Source organism: Marmota marmota, unplaced genomic scaffold (genome assembly GCF_001458135.2).
Source record: "Marmota marmota marmota unplaced genomic scaffold, marMar, whole genome shotgun sequence".
Lineage (NCBI taxonomy): Eukaryota > Metazoa > Chordata > Mammalia > Rodentia > Sciuridae > Marmota > Marmota marmota.
In genome coordinates this window covers 20,175,797-20,192,899 of record NW_025999977.1, presented here as the reverse complement: position 1 = coordinate 20,192,899, position 17,103 = coordinate 20,175,797, and the positions used below count along the sequence as shown (strand labels likewise).

Sequence of the window (17,103 nt, the reverse complement as noted above, 5' to 3'; positions counted from 1 at the left end):
GTGAAGATGTTAGCAGTGTAAGTAATAAACTATTGGTAGTTTGGATAAATTAAAGTACTTAAACAGAAAAAAAAATATATTTTTTATTTGTCTTGAAGACTAAGGTATTTATCTGTTAAACTGCATTGCCACTTTCTCCTTACAAGGTACTTCAGTAAAAAACTTAAATTATTTTTCTTTTATGTGTTATCAAATGAACAAGGGATGGTTTTATGCTTTATATTCTTTTATATTTACTAACAATTTGGTCTTAACCATATATTACTTTCATATACCTAATGAATGAAAATACCTAATGAATGAAATATATATAACTGATCTGACATTTGTATTTTTTGCTTTTTTGAACTTTCAAAAGAAGCCCACTGATTCTAATATATTCTGTTTCTATTTTAAGCTGTTAGAAAACCTGACTTAAAATGATCTACAACTGAAAGTTCTTTTTAAAATTTTATTTTAGGTATATCTTAAGTTAAATTATATCATCCATAGCCTAATATTTGAAAGTGCTAGATTAGCTCTGCATCCACCCTCCTTTAAATTCTTGCTTAAAGGTTCTTAAGTAGCAAATCAGCTGTAACTCTGGCAGAGAGGTTGGAGGGAGCCAGGGAGAGACATTCCATTATTATATTTCTGTATCAAGAATTCTTTTCAGTTGGGCATAGCGGTACATGCCTGTAATGCCAGTGGCTCTGAAGGCTGAGACAGGAGGATCATGAGTTCAAAGCCAGCCTCAGCAAAAGCAAGGTGCTAAGCAACTCAGTGAGACCATGTCTCTAAATAAAATACAAAATAGGACTGGGGATGTGGCTCTGTGGTTGAATGCCCCTGAGTTTAATACCAGTAGCAAACAAGCAAACAAACAAACAAAACCAAGAATTCTTTTCAGATTAATCAGAAAAAACAAAGAAGAATTCATAAATTTGCAAACTTCTCTAGAAAAGTGAGAAGACTGAGGGGGACTAACTTTCTAGAGAGTTGAATTAGAAATAGAGTTTCCAAGATACCTACAGATCAGAGCAATGGGTTCTGTCCTTCCTTCTGCTATCCCAATTCTCATATTTTCCATTTCTTAATTTTATTGCATGAGAAATATATTTCTAGAAGGGCAAAACCACAATCTTGTTCATCAATAAACATGGAGAAAAGCTTGGGTAATAGGGATACAGGAAACAGTTCAACTCTCGAGAAACCAAAGTCAATGAGTGGGAAGAGAGCTCAAGTCAGGAGGATGGAAGGAGAGGATGGCCCAGGACTTCTGCATGGCCCTTCTGAAACAGGACGGCCATCACAGATTATTGGTTCTGAAAGAAGCACCAGGTGACATCTGGTGTGTAGTTCCCAAATTCGATGAATCATCAGTTATCTGGAAAGCTTTTTAGAAATATTGAATCCACTCTGTCATTGTAGACTCCCCCATCACTGGGTTTGAATGGAGTCTTTTCCAACTTTGATTTACAGATGAAGAAACCCAGGCCCATTAAAAATGCCTTAGCCAAGCTTACATTGCTATTTAGAAGAAAATACAGAGTAGAGTTTTAATATTTAAGCAAATGAGAGAGTTGGGGAAAAGGGAGCAGGGCAGTATATAGATATAAATTCAGATACCTTCTATGATAATGTAATTTGATGTAAAAATTAGAAGAATGATAAGGGCACTGGGTGAAGAGCTTAAAAGAAATATTTTCTAGTTGTAAACTGTAAACAGATATTTTGTCTCTTTCTTTCTTCTCTACCTTTCTTCTTATTTTCCTCCTTTTCTCCCTCCCATCTTTCCTCTTCTTTATCAGGATTACCACAAAGGTCCTTTCCTCTGCCTGGATGATCTTCTCCCTTCAAAGTGCATACTCTTAAACTCTATTCTCCCTAAGTAACTACCTAATTTTTCAGTATAAATTATTGCAGGGAAATTTTCTCTGCTACTCTTTACCTTCTTAGAGAAATAAGAGGAAATGGAAGGAAGCCAGAGGAACAAATACATAGTGGGAGAATTTCAAAGGTCCAAAGGAAAGGTATTTGAAAGGCAGCAGAGCTCTGAACACTAGTAGATTAAAGCATTTTCAATATTATAGATCCTCTTAGGATAAAAGTGTGTTGTTCCAAAGTAAGGATTTTATGTGTGGATCACTCCAATATTTTGGTATTTCATGTTTGCCAGAACCTGTACCTCCAGATGTCCAATGACATGAGATGTAGTTGAGAATACAAGAACCCTGAAATTTGTCATTTGCCAAATTCAAGATTAGATTTCTTGCAAAAATCGGCAGTTGATTATCCAACAAATTTTCACTTATGAAACTATTCTAGAAGCCATTTAAGCATTTGGGTTTTGATGCGCAACTATGATGATTAATTAGTTCCTTATGATTTTTATATTATGTAAAACAGAAACAATAAGACCATTTCCTTTATGAGAGAGAGAGAGAGAGAGAGAGAGAGAGAGAGAGAGATATCGATCCATGAAATCTTTCCTATGTCTTAGTTTTAATTTTCAAGTATGTCAGGGGTTTGGTAGGATGTTTCAGCAGATAACAGCATAGAAAAGTGATAAATTACCTGACCGTCCATCTCTCTGGAAGTCTACATGATACCATTCTCCATCATTCACTTTCTTCTGCAGGGCTTTTATTTTTATGGTACCTGACCCCATGTCCAGGAGGAGGTAGAGGTGGCCATCCAGCATCTCAATGGCAAAGAAGTCAACCTTTATCATCTGTGGGTGCTTGGCATCTTTTTGATGTCTTGGCTTGCCATGACTGAATAAAATGAGGCCATTTGGCTCTGTTGTACGGAAATCAAAGGATATGGAGCCTGTTTTCTTTGCATTCCATTTAGGCAAAGAGATAAAAGACTCTGGAGTTTCAAAAGTGATTGGGTCCAAAGTTGCGACATTTTCACATTTAAATGCCACCACTCCATGGATCTTCATCTTGGGATCTCCTTGCTTGGCAAGTCGAGATAATTCCAGCCTTACATCATTATTTTTATATACAACCTGTGGGTAAAGAATAGCAGTGAGAAACTAAATTTCATATTTTAATATCTGGAACTTGTTATTAGCTCATGTAATTTGCAAGTAGATCATAAAAAAGCACAAAATGTTAGTTAATTCTGTTGTGTAAATGAGTCTTTTTTCAAATAAATAAAATTCAAGTATCAACTCATTAAATATAAACTTAATTCAGATACTGTATATGTGGGCGTAGGCACATAGACTGCCTAAAATAGTTAAATAAATGTGCAAATACATTTAAATAAATTTGCAACATTTCAATAAACACTTAAATTTATTAAAGGTAGTTGTTTTACTAGTTGGATATTATACTTTTAAAATTAAATATGTGTATTTAGGTTATTCAGATTTTCCATCACTGAACTATTTGAAGTAGGATTTAAAAAATATATATATACTTGTCCTCTAAAATATAGGAACCCGTCTAAAGTCTATATATTAATGGTGCATATTTACTTTGTATAAAAATAAAAAAAGTTGAGATGTTAAGTGGCCTGAAATTTCTGAGAAAATCCATAATGCGTAACTAAGATGCAAACATTCTTTGTTGTCCATCCATGCATTGATAGCTGATACTGTTAGGTAACATGGACTGTGATATAAGGAATGTCATGTTTACTATAAATCTATCCAACACAAGTTCTCCTCCTGTTTTGTTTTACTTTTAATTTCTTTAAATGCCAAGTAAAGGTTTTCTTATATGCTCATTTTCTGAGGCACTTCATCTAAAGTGACTAGATAGTACTGAATGCTTGATGATAGTCCTAGGGTTTTATGAAAATCTAAATAAGACATTGGGTAAATTCACTGGCAGGGCTCATAATATCATGCCTCTGCTATCACATCACATTTACTAAATTTACAGGTATTTTTACATACAGAAAAAGAGAATATCATATCCTTTCTTTACCAAATGCATATAATAGACAATCACATTTCTAAAATACATAGCCCATATTGACTTCAGGATGAATTATTTATGTCAAGATAACTTGAAATTACTTTAAGGTACTGAAAATTTTCACACAGTCAATGTTCCTGTGAATAAATAAACGAATTTATCCAAATTTAAAAACGTATTTATCTAACAGGAAAAATAAAACTGCCTGTATCTGATTGACTAATGCTATGATGTCAACCAAATCAACACAGTGGTGTGTCTTTTGAACCTGTGGTCAATTGAATGAACAAAGAGATGAATTTTTTAGCTCACCCCGGTGAACTTCCTATTATGATTTGTGAGTGGAAGCTTTATTTCTCAGAGTGATTAAGAGGACAGCTCTGGAACTGGGATCCTTGAGTTTAAGTTCTGACTCCAGCATTACCCAAAAGTATGATCTCTCAAACCTGGGTTTTCCTCCTTAAAGGGAACTAACACTATGCAGGATGATTATAACAATTACATAAGAAAATACATGTAATTGAGAAAATCACTTAAAGGCCATCAATCCAACACATTGTAAGTTTTCTATAAATTTCAACCACATCGAACTACATGATCATGTATATCATTGCTTAATCATAGTCTAATAGAGGTGTCAGTTCTAAAGTTATCTATTTTAGGAAAATGTTTGGAAAATAGGCCTGCATTATATAATTGGTTTTTATACTTGATTTGCATCAAATAAATGGCTCATCTTTCCAGTGCTGAGCCTGTGGTTTCAATTTTTCTTAATCTTGAAGGATTATTGTAAAGAAGATGATATCTTTTATTCTTTGAATAAATATGTACAATGACTTAACAAGCATCCATTGACAACAGAAGAAAAGAAAATGAACTTAAGCAATAACAAAAAAGGAATTACATTAATTCTTAAGAATACTGTCTTGAAGAGAGAGAAGAGCTATTAAGCCTGGGGAAAGTTGATTTAGGACTGCCTTTCTCTGGAGATCTTTAAAAGTGGAAAAAATACTTTTCATGGATGATTTTTCAAGTTATAACCTCTTACCATGACTTCCATGCTATCCAAGCCTATAATTTTTTTCCATTTTTCCTGGTGGTTTATATTTTAATATTTGCAGAGCCTTTGGACAGAGATATTAATAAAGAATGCATATTTTCTAATCCAAAGGATGCAAATGCTTCTGCTGATCAATGCTAACATGCTATTCATGCAGTTAAACCACCTTTATAGAACTGGGAGTTTCTGACATGATAAAGTAGGTATGTGGCTAGATATATTTTCTCATTAATCTAACATCAGTCACTACAAAGTAGAAGGATGTGGGGTTAGGACAACTGTGAGCAGAGTCAGTCAGAGATTTATCATCTTATGAGTGAATTGGGTGTCTTGGTGATGAGATTCAGGTAGATGTAGGGAAAAGTAAGGCTATTACCCTTGGTCATATTAATTAGGATTAGCAATGTAATCCTCCCTCACCAACTCCCCCCCCAAATAAATCTCCACCAGAATCTATGATTTATGCAGGTAGGAACCTTGGGTGACCAAGATCAGTAGTTGGCACAGAGAAGACAGTAAATATTTGTTAAGAGTTGAATAACATTCTTCCTTTACTTTCTAAACCTATTTCTCAGATTACAGGCAAATAGTAATAATAAAAATATGACAGGATGCAGTATTGGGAACTAATCTCACAACTTAATTATTAACTCTTATCTCTTTCTCTAGAAGAATGTGAAAATGCCTGGGCATATCCACTTCCCAAATGATAAATTGCCTATACATGGGGTAATCTCATGTTCAAATTCATTTTGTGGGGTGTGAATTACTTTTACAGTGACTAACACCTGGGTTAGACCTCTCCAGAGGTGAAATCATTTTCTGAGAAGAATAATCTTGAGGAGAAGCAAAATGTGTATTTTTTTCCTACCCATTTTTGTATTCATTGAAAGCCTACTCTAGAAAACAGAAGCAATTTTGGATAGATAGGCATATAGTTCTCAATTGACACTACTTCATCTGACCCAGATTTCATAATTACTCTTCTTTTCTAAAGTTAGACTTACTCTTAAAATGACCTGAATCTAGTTCAATTAGAATAATGAGTAGCTGTGAGTCTTCTGAATATTTCTGAAATCCATGTGTAAGCTATTTTTGCTTCCAACATTGTAGTATTCAATCATGAGATTACTTTATACTTATTCATACATTTTTTTTCTTATTCATGTAGAAAGTTACAATTTAAGTTTCACTCTTGAACAAATTTATCTATAGTCTAACGACACAGCCATTGGTAATATTATTGCATGCTCATTTGGATCTGCTTATAGAATCAAGGTTTCTTCTGGGATAATTGATTTTTTTAAAAGCAATTCTAAAATGTTTAATTTCACTTCCATGCTTCAAGGACTTCCATCATAAGTATGAAAGGAATAGAGACATAAAATGTGCTTTCAGTTTTTCAACATTTATTGGTTTTTGTTTTTCAGTTTTTGTTTTCAGCCACCATAAAATTTTCAACATATTGTCATGACGGTTTGTTTCCTTTTCCTCCAACATTTGTTAAGACTTTGAAAATGTCACTTCAACTTTGACAGGCAAGAATGAGAAGAGGAAGTAACTGGTTGGGTTTCTACTCTCCTAGGTTAGACATTTGAGAGAGACACTCACTGACTATCATTCTTAATGTTGCTAATAGCCCTGAAAACAGGACAATATGCAGCACAAACAAGAGAGTTAAAGGATACAAGTGACCAGTTTGACAGTCTATATGTAAACTTGGTTTAATTTGAACACTAATCATCTAAGCCAAATTGCCCAATCCCTGTACTTCTCAGTTTCCTAGTTTCTAAAACTGACATCTAAAAAGGATAGGTGTGTCCAAACAATGAATTCTTGAGCTTATTTTCCCATAAACCATGTGCTATGAGGTAGAGGTAAAAGCCTCTGTTGTTCTTTTTCTTTCTCTGACTTTTTCCAGTTTTGGTTTTGGATGGCAGTATATTATTCTCTAATTTGAGATATACTGAAACACTAATCCATAAAGAAAGAGAATGCCCACTGCATCTCCAGGTTCATAGATATGTCTGGAGGATTACATCTCTCTAAGGTTTGTGCAGATGGTGTGTGTGTATGTGTGTATATATATATATATATATATATATATATATATATATATATAATATAATAATATTATATATTACATCTTTCTAAGGTTTGTGCACTAGTGGCTGATGGACAAGGCTATTCCCAAAGAGCAGGAGTTCACAAAATAAGTATTTCAGTGAGAAAACATTTGCCACTCAGATTATGATTTTAAAAAATAAAGATATACAGCAGTCTAGAAATTCCAGTGAGGTTTTTGAATTAATTAACACCCATTGATCCAGGCTTTTCATACGTTAACTGTGATAGGCCATGGGATGGTGAAATGAGTACTAAATTTAGAGTCAAGGATCCATGCAGATATTCAGACTTATTATGAACCTCCCTGTGATAGCATGAATGGCTCATTTTAATCTGTCTTGGTTTCTCTCTTCTTTACTTGGAAATGATAACAAATAAAGGCTAAGGATCAGTTTCTCAAGTCAGATTTCAGAGAGAATGCTAGCTTATCTATTTGCAAACCTGTGACCTTATACAAGTTTCCTCAACCTTGCCAAGGCTCAGAATTTTACCCGTAAAACAGGATGATAATATTGACCACAGTAGGGTTACTGGAAATAATAAGTTGTATTTCAATTAAAGTGCAAGGATGGAGGACCTGGCACAGAGTAAACAACCCAGCAAATATTAGCTGCTTTTATTAATGTTATTATTGTTACAAAAGATAATGCTATCATTCTTATATTGAATTAAGGGAACTGCATAATCTAATTGTCTTAACAAGGATGACAGTTAAAAAGGCTAACAGTTGATTGTTAAAGGAATTATAGTGATGAGATCTGCAGAGCAGTTTGAGGTACACCGTGGACATTCTCTGTAAAGTTCCTTTCTCTAGGAACACATGCACATTGTAGGCACATCATACTGGGAGTTTCTTTTCTCTCATGAGCTGGTTTCTGTGCCATATAACAACAATAAAACCTGCCAACAATATTAAAACCACTTACTATAAGAATCAGTAAGATCTATCAGTTCATTATCTATCAGATCCTGTTACAAGAGTTTTGTATGTATTAAGGTGTTATTATATTATTCCATTTTATCAAAAAATATGTGGAGGCACAAATAGAGAATATATTTCATCATGACGATTTATAATACTGTTTGAATAGCTAACAATGCAAATTTAAAATTGTTTCAAACCGGAAATGTCACTTAGCATTTGATAGCAGTTACTAAGTAAGATTTACAACTATTTGCAAACATGCAAAAAAGGATGACCTTGCTCTGAGTTACAAGCTTTGTTCCAAAAAACTCATTATTGTTCCTTCCATCTGTCCTCTTTAAAATATCTCTAAGTGAATCAAATATCACAATTAAGCAGAGGAATTTATCATGTGCCTATCAATTAAAATGTCTCTTGAAGTCCTGTTTAAGAGAGGCTATTTGTCTATTTCCACAAGATCATGTAGTTTTTTTTTTAAATGTTTATTTTTTAGTTGTAGTTAGACACAATATCTTTGTTTTATTTATTTATATGTGGTGCTGAGGATTGAACCCAGGGCCTCACACGTGCTAGGCGAGTGCTCTACCGCTGAGCCACAACCCCAGCCCCATCATGTAGGTTTTTTTTAACTAGGCATATCACCTAGGATGTTAAAGATATGTCCTACGGTTTTACGGGGTTTAAGACTTATTTAAGGGGACTGCTTCTTTAGTTTTTATTTTTTCTTGTTTGATATACACTTAATAACTTAGCTCTATTAAGATCAAGTGAAAATATTTTTTTCAAATGGCTGAATTCAACTTTTTTCTTCCATCTGTAATCTTTCTAGCCATCATCTTTTTGCAGCAGTGCATTTGTTTCAAAATAAGATGAAAAGCAAACTTATAAAAGTATAAGGGATATTCCAACAAGTAATTTGAGCAGATAAATTGTATTTGTTTTGGCATGACCTAAGGAACAACTCAGAAAAGGAAATAAAATGTATTTCAACTTTCATCTCAATAGCATTAACTTATTAATTATTTTGAAATTATTTTTCAATGGCTGACATGTTCAATTCAGTTGATAAGCACTTGTTAGGCACATACTAACACAGTGCTTACAAAAATGCAATTTTAACTACTCCCTTATGCATATGTCCAATCCAGGTACATATGGCCCATTGAGAATAGAACAATTTAGTTTCTTTTAAATACTTTATATATATATATATATATATATATATATATGTGTGTGTGTGTGTGTGTGTGTGTGTGTGTGTGTGTGTATACATGTATATATATATGCAATATTTAGTAAACTATGTGTGGTACACAGAGTTTACATATTACCATATATAAATGTGTTTATACATATGTCAAACCTGATGACACTGATGTCTATAAAATATGCAAATATTATAATATATGGTGTATCTCTCAATAGATAAATATATAATAAGATATAATGTATACTATATATAGCAAATGTAAGTATATAAAAATAATATTTGATAATCCAAAAAATTAGAGAGACCTTGACTCAAATATTCACATGGTCTTATAATGTATCACAAATGTCTTAGATTAAAAGCACATTTTTGCACTTGTATGGTTTGCACAATCTACAGGTAGAAAGAGCTATAGCCAAAAAAAAATTTAATTAAATTAAAAAAAAACAGATTATTATTTTATGATTAAATGGAGGTAGAAAATGAAACATTTTGCTCAATGTTTATGCCACCCTGAAGAGATTAGTATAAAAGCAAACTAGAGGCAGGTGCTCACTTTTTAGTTTTCCTTCAAATCATAGCACTCATTGTTGTCCTGTTTCCCACCTAAGATCAAGTTTCTTAGGCCATTCACTTTCTTATACAAAGGGTCAAGCAAAGAATCTGCTTCCAGTAAATACACAGGAAAAGTTGAACTTAACTGACAAGGGGCCAGCCTGGTTTTAGCTTTTCTGGGAATTTCACACCACAGAAGTTTTCATCTGTAGTTGGAAGTCCCCAGCTGAGGCAGGCACACACCTAGTGCACTGCATACTCTGTGGAGTGGACCAGAAAGTGGTAGGCACAGGGGGAAAGTACAGAAAGTGTAAGCCTCATACAAAGCAGCCTAATATGTTTTCAAAACCATGCTTATCATTGCAGCAATTTTTAGGAGAAGCATATGATGAAATTTGAAAGACAAGAGGGTTTTGTGGGGGAGAGGAGTTGGTTTTCCCTCTAACTTAATTGTATTCAGAGATCATGTGCAGATGAAAATCTTCAATTAAATATGTCACTTTCCCCAACCAAAAAATAACAAATCTAGTAATAGAATATAATAAATTATATTAACATAATTTCTCAAGGCATGTGACATTTAATGTGAAACCAAAAATTACTTAAAAGTTAGAGCTTAAAAAATATTTTTTTTGTGCAATGCGAGAAAGAAATATATTTTGTTAGTCTCAGTTAAACCTGACCAAAAACATCCTATTCATAAAATAAAGAAAAGGAAAAGAAAATCCCTTTTTGCCTTGACCTTCCCTCTTTCCAATGAGCTGCCTAAAGTTATCTAGACAACATCGGATGGCATCTACTAAAAGTTAGCAATGGTGGTTAAAAGACTGAATTGACCTTAGGTCAACAGCTCTATTTTATGAAGCCTTCAGAGGCATGTGGGTATGTAGTAAAAGAACTTGAGTTTCATTAAACAGCAAAGTCTATTTTTCTCATATTAATAATTCTTTAATGTCTTTCAGGAAAAAAATAATGGAAAATCAGCCATAGATTACAGTAATATGAGATTTGAGATGCAAACTGCAAACTGGATTAATTCTCTTATTTTCAGATGAGAAAACTGAGCCGGGGAATCTAAGGGACTCTCCAAGTTGCTGTTACTTGTCAGATCTTTGATCAGAAACAAGTAATGGGGACTTCAGTGATTTTCTTGCTTTCATTTGTTTTTTCTCTTCTCTTTTCTTCTTACTCTCCCTCTCTCTCCCTCCCTTCCTTTCTTTCCCTTTTGCAATGAGCTATTTCTATCATAGGCTCTGGGGTTTTGAGAGACCCTTGAGTAATTACAAATAAAGAGTAGTCCTGGTTTCATCTACATTGCAGAAAGGGAATCACAGAGGGAACCAGAATTCATTTAAAGGCAATTCCAATTTTAAAGCTGTGTTAGTTTCCACAATAAAATGATGCTCAAATATGAAAATGCAAGTCTTGAGTACAAAAAATCCTTGAAGTAATCCCCCCATGGATTGTATTTATTATACTGAATAAGTTACTAGGAGGGATAAACTGTGGTTTACTGTTATTTTGAAAACAAGCGATAAAGATATTTTTTGGCATTGGTCTTTGGTGATCTTGAAGAATGTAACACATCATAAATTAGGGTTTAAAGCCTAATTCTAGGGGCTGGGGTTGTAGCTCAGTGGTAGAACCCTTGCCTAGCATGTATGTGTGAGGCACTAGGTTCAATTCTCAGCACCACATAAAAATAAATAAATAAAATAAAGGTATTGTGTCCTAACACACACACACACACACACACACATACACACACACATAAATTCCAAGTCAGCAGATTCTACTGATAAGGACAATACATATTTGTTGTTCAGAAGACTTCTTTACTCTTCAGCAAGTCTTAATGAAGGAAAAATAGCCACTATTATTATTTATTTTTTAAAGTAAACTATCTTCATATGAACCAAGAATGAAATGATAATAACAAAATAGTGACATCAGACATCATGTTTAGATTAACCAGTAAATATTCTTTTGTCCAGAAATGTCTTCTACCACCTAATTTTACTTTTTTCCTAAGGAGGTGGTCATTAGTATAAAATATAAAACTTAATTTATGTATATCTATGCAGTGTATGTGTATATTTATACATATATGTATTCTGTATATATACACATATATTCATAAATTATAAATAAACTACCATTCACTATGCAGAACATCTTTTCCTGTGAATTGCAATCACACAGTGCTTGCTTGGCTATACCAGAGTTATAACAGCTTCATGTATTACTACTTTTTCATCATGTTCATCACTCCTAAGTGTAGAAAGTTCTTCCCCAAGAGAGATTTGATAAAAATATTATTTCCATGTAAAATATTTATTACTTGATTATAAGCATTTGCATCTGTGTGTATGTATAACTTTTTAGTGCATTTGAAAATATTTTATTCTCTGATTAAGGTGAAAAATCCAAATTGTTCCACCTAAATGGTTACTTATTTGAACCACTACAATATTTTTGATATTTTCCATAGATTTTTAAAACTATCACATGTTTAATTCTTACATATAAAAGGATGTATGAGTACTCTCTTTGGTTTTGTTGACCTATTTTCTCTTTGATTCGTTTTCACTTCACGTATGTAATTATCATAGCTTCATAATATGTTCTAATATAGGAAGCCCCTTCCAACCAAGTGATTTAGATTAGTTATTTTATAATGTTTATACATCATATCACATAGAGGTTTTTGTTTTCTAGATGGATAAGATAATATATTTAACAGGAGTATTCAAGTTGTTCTGATATAGCTTTCCAAAATATGGGAATTTATACATTCAAATTCACTTAGCAGTATTTTTGAGGCCAGGTGTGGTGGCATACATCTGTAATCTCAGCAGTTCAGGAGGCTGAGACAAGAGGGTCATGAGTTCAAAGCCAGCCTCAGCAATGGTGAGGCACTAAGCAACTCAGTAAGATCCTGTCTCTAAATAAAATACAAAATAGAGCTGGGGATGTGGCTGGGGATGTGGTTGAGCACCTCTGAGTTCAATCCCTGGTACAAAAAAAAAGTGCTTTTGAATAGTGAAAGGAAATTCTATCATGCTTAGAATTATATTCTGTTATAATTATTGGTACAGTGATAATCTACAAAAAAGCATGATTTTGATTGTGACCTATCACAGAATCTAGTCTCAAGCTAGAAAATATTTTATTAGTTGGAGGACAGATATACAACTAGAGAGAGAAATAAAATCAGGGATTAAAAAACCTGAAAACAAACAACAAACAATGCAGTTTTAATCATAAAGCCCTGGCAGAGTTTTTTGCATTCATGTTCTTGGGAGCAATTTGCCAGTACATTGGAGATATTTGTTAGATGGGGTAAATAACTTCTCTTTAATTGCAGTTCTCTTTAGGAGGTAAGGTCACCTGTCAAGGTCACACAGGGAGTTCAGTTCAGAGTAGTAAATAGTGGACAAGACAGAAACCAAATGCCTGTCACCAGGGCCTAGAACAGCCTATTTAATTTGTTGGTTTTCTTTCAATGGGACTGTTTTTATGAGGGTCATCAGCAATAAAAACTATAGGACTATTATTCCTCCTCAACCTGAAGCCTCAGGAGCTGGTTATCCAATCTGTGGATTACCCAGGTTGCATGAATTCCCTTTCTCTCCCTGGCCCTCTGCCTGTTCCATTCAACCACACCTCTGCCTGAGAGCCCCCAAAGGCAACAGCAGAAGCTGACCTTTAAAGACAGCCAATGCTGCTGTTTTCAGCAGCTACAATAAAAAGATTTTGCAAGGTAGACTTGTTCCTAAGAAGTTGTGTTCAAATCTGCTCTTTAATATTATTCTACAAATGAAATGCAAGATGTGTGTGTGTGTGTGTGTGTGTGTGTGTGTGTGTTTCATATTCAAACAGTCCTAGGTTTGCCTGCTCTGCTACTTAATTGGTTACACTGCTGCCTTGGGCAAATTCCAAGTAGTTTCCCTCTTTATCAAAGGAGGTTATTAATACTCTATTTTGCAGTATTAAGTGTAAAGAGTAAGCATATTACTATTATAATCTCAAATGTGTAAGTTCTTAAATGTTAAGGTTTTAAATGTGTAAGAGCGGAGTGTTTCTTATTTACATATATGACTGCTTTTCTGTAAAGCAATTAAGCATTTCATAATTAATCACCTTCGAATGCTAATGTTCACATGAACACTTTCTGAATTTCTTAACTCTTACACCTCGTGAAGTCTACATTTTAAAAGACTTCATCAACTAAACAAATAATATATGTTAAGGAATACTTAAGTTGTTCATTTAAAATTCATCAAGGGCATCTAAATGACAAAATGGGGTAGCCTCTCTAATAGCACTGAGCTGACAAATTATACCCTGATATAAATATATGTTTTACTTAGCTTGTACCAAAAGGAGTAAATATGTGATTTTTTTTCTAGGTTTGTTGAAAATTTGAGCACAATAACTTTAAAAATCCTAAAACGAATAGAGACCCCAGGTTGCAAACAGTTATTTTTCAATTATGATTGCTAAGTACTGGGATATTTCTTTTTAATGTATTCTTTAATTACTTCCTTTGGAAGGTCCCAAGTGCTTCAGATGTTGGATGGGTTGTGCCTTTTGCCAGGGGTTGCTTAGTTAACTGTTTATTTAATGAATGGGGTTTTATGTGCAGCTGAAATTTCTCATGGCACATGTTAGGAAATTCTTGGCAGCATTTAAATTGGAGAACTGAGAAACATATTGGCTCTCCGGAAGCTCAATCGGCTCCCAGGCAGCAGCAGGGCTTTTGCCAAGGAATTTCACTAAAATAAAAAATCCAAAGACCAAACTCTCACACAATGCAAGGAAAACTGACTCCTGTCTGGATTACATGAATGCTGGTTTCAGATATCTCAGGTAGCCCAAGAAGGTGAAGAATAGGAAGAAGAAAGGACTTTACAACTTCAGGAGAGTAGCAGGTGTGGGATCTCCTTGCCTGGAAGATGACAGTGTGCATGTCCTGCCTGCTCAGCAAACTCAGCTAGGTGCTAAGAGAAAACAATATCATCTCAAGCAGCTTTGTTTTTCTTCTTTCTGGAGATCCATGTTTATAAGTTCCTGAAAGATGCAATCATTTTTTTTTCTTTCAATTTAAAGATAATAAGTAATTGAAAATTTTTAGAATGGCCCTAGCAGTTACTGAGCATCCTAGACCAAATATGCAAATGGCTACATTTTTTCCACTGGTCTGGCCAAAAACTTAATCACTCTATAAGCATTAGTTACCAGGTACATTTTCTCTGAGGACAGAGAACAGGAAAACTCCCCTGCCATGCCATCTGAGTACCAAAAAGTCCTAAAGCTAATAAACAAAAACATTTCCCTCTCAGTGATACTATACAGTGAGGAAGGAACCAGATATTTTTGAAATTACACATTAGCTTGAGATGACAATACAGATGAGAATAGAAGTTTCTGTCAGCAATTTAAGATGAATAGCAGAAGCTGACTTGTCACTATATATGCTACTTGTTCCAATGTGGAATAAAAGGCCATTTACAGTCATCTCTACACAGTAAAACTGTCATCAGATATTTTCCTCAATACTTTGCATTCAACCAGCCCATGACCCAATCCCTCTCTTCTCTAGAAGAGCAGTTTCCTAAGTCTGCTTTCTTTCTTCTCTACTGAATGCAGCTGCTTTTGCTACTGACTTACTGAAGGCTCCCTGAATTTTGGGGGGAACTGGTGGCTTGGCTGGCCCACTGGGTTACTATCTGTTTGGTGTCATCCTCTTGCTTTGTTAGTAAGTGGAGATGCTGATCTGATGCTATGCTGGCCACCTCTCAGATGTCTACATAGACAGGTGTTCCCACTTCAGACCTAGCCACTTGGCTGTCATCTGTCCTGGACTTGTACAGAGCAAATTCTCAGCACGTTAGTTGGGGTTGGCCACTTATGCTCACTTTGCCTGTAATTGCCCTTGATTAGCTTGCCCTTGATTATGTTGCTTGATATAATATTAATGTAAGTCCATAGGGCACCTAAAACCAACCACCAAGCACCTGCTATGTGCCCCATGCTTTTTGAGCTGCATTACATAAACTCACTTATCCCTCACAGTAGTCTTATGAAGTGAGCATTTCTATTCCCATACTAAGGCTCAGAAAGTTCAAATATCTTATCCAAATTACACATATGCAGGGATAAATATGCAGGGATCCAACTCAGGATTTGTCTAATCTGATTCCAAACTCATAGACGCAGTTTTTATTTCATGTTCTCCAACACTCCAAGGGATATTGGCTGAGCTCCTATTTATTCAGTGAGCCCTGATTTATGGCACATTTTCTCAACCCCATCATTGTGCCTTTATTATATGTAACTAAAGAGACACCTTATTCCTTTTATTTCTATTCTCTTTCTCCTACAAGTAGCTCAACAGAACAGATGTATTTCTTTTAACAGCTGGTGGTTAAAAAAAATCCTCTTAATTCCCATCCCATTTTCCCTCCCTTGATTTCAGGGTAACTGTTACTCTTGTGGCAATCCCATGACCCTCTGACTCAGTGTCACCCTTACTTTGTACTCATTTCATTCTTAGAACCAAATTATCAAGTCATGTTTCCAAGGGAGTACAAAATTTGTTTGGAATTTTCAGAATTCCTAAGACTAAAATAATTCTAAGTTACCTTATAACTGGAAAATAGAGAACCAGATTTAGCATTAGTAGGAATGACATTCTAAGAGTCAATTTGCAGAAGTCTATCTTTAGACTTGGCTGCTTTAGCTTCCTCTAATTAGTGAAACAATAGAGATGCTCCAACTGTATGAAGATTGGAGACATTTTTTTTTTTTCACTATAACTGGTGAAATCCAATACTGCAGGCTCAGGAATGGGGTGAAGTGGGTGAGGTATTTACTTTGGGTACAAAATATAAAGGGGGGCAGATACTGAAATCTCAGTAATCAAAACAGATAATATTGCAATGCAATATTTTAAATACTTAATGTAAAAAATCCATGATAAACAAACTATTTACATTTTAAATAGAAGTAGGATCATTATTATTGATTTTTTCTTTTTTTAAAAATTTTTTCCTTCAGATTTTTCTAGGTCTTGGCACAGCATAGCAATACAATATTTTTCTAGAATTGAAGAATACAATTTGACCGATCTGTTGGAAATGCATTTGATATAACAAGTGTTAGTAACTAGTAGTTTTTGGGGAAAATGTCATCACTAGATATCAATAAAATTAGAACTAAATTCACTATTAATGTTTAACCTGTACTAATCTTAAATAAAACCACTTTTATCCAAAGAATAATAATGGCCAATCTGAGTGTTTCATCA

General features: G+C 34.2%; 1 protein-coding gene across 44 annotated transcripts in view; it reads right to left on the bottom strand.

The window, feature by feature from the left end:
- Window positions 1-17,103, bottom strand: part of Nrxn1 (neurexin 1) — a 1,091,229-nt gene that overhangs the window by 601,007 nt on the left and 473,119 nt on the right. For all 44 annotated transcript variants that reach the window (XM_048804359.1, XM_048804357.1, XM_048804361.1 and 41 more), the window contains one exon: window positions 2,557-2,995. In XM_048804359.1, the coding sequence (XP_048660316.1) occupies window positions 2,557-2,995 (439 nt within the window). The remainder of the gene's footprint in view (window positions 1-2,556; window positions 2,996-17,103) is intronic.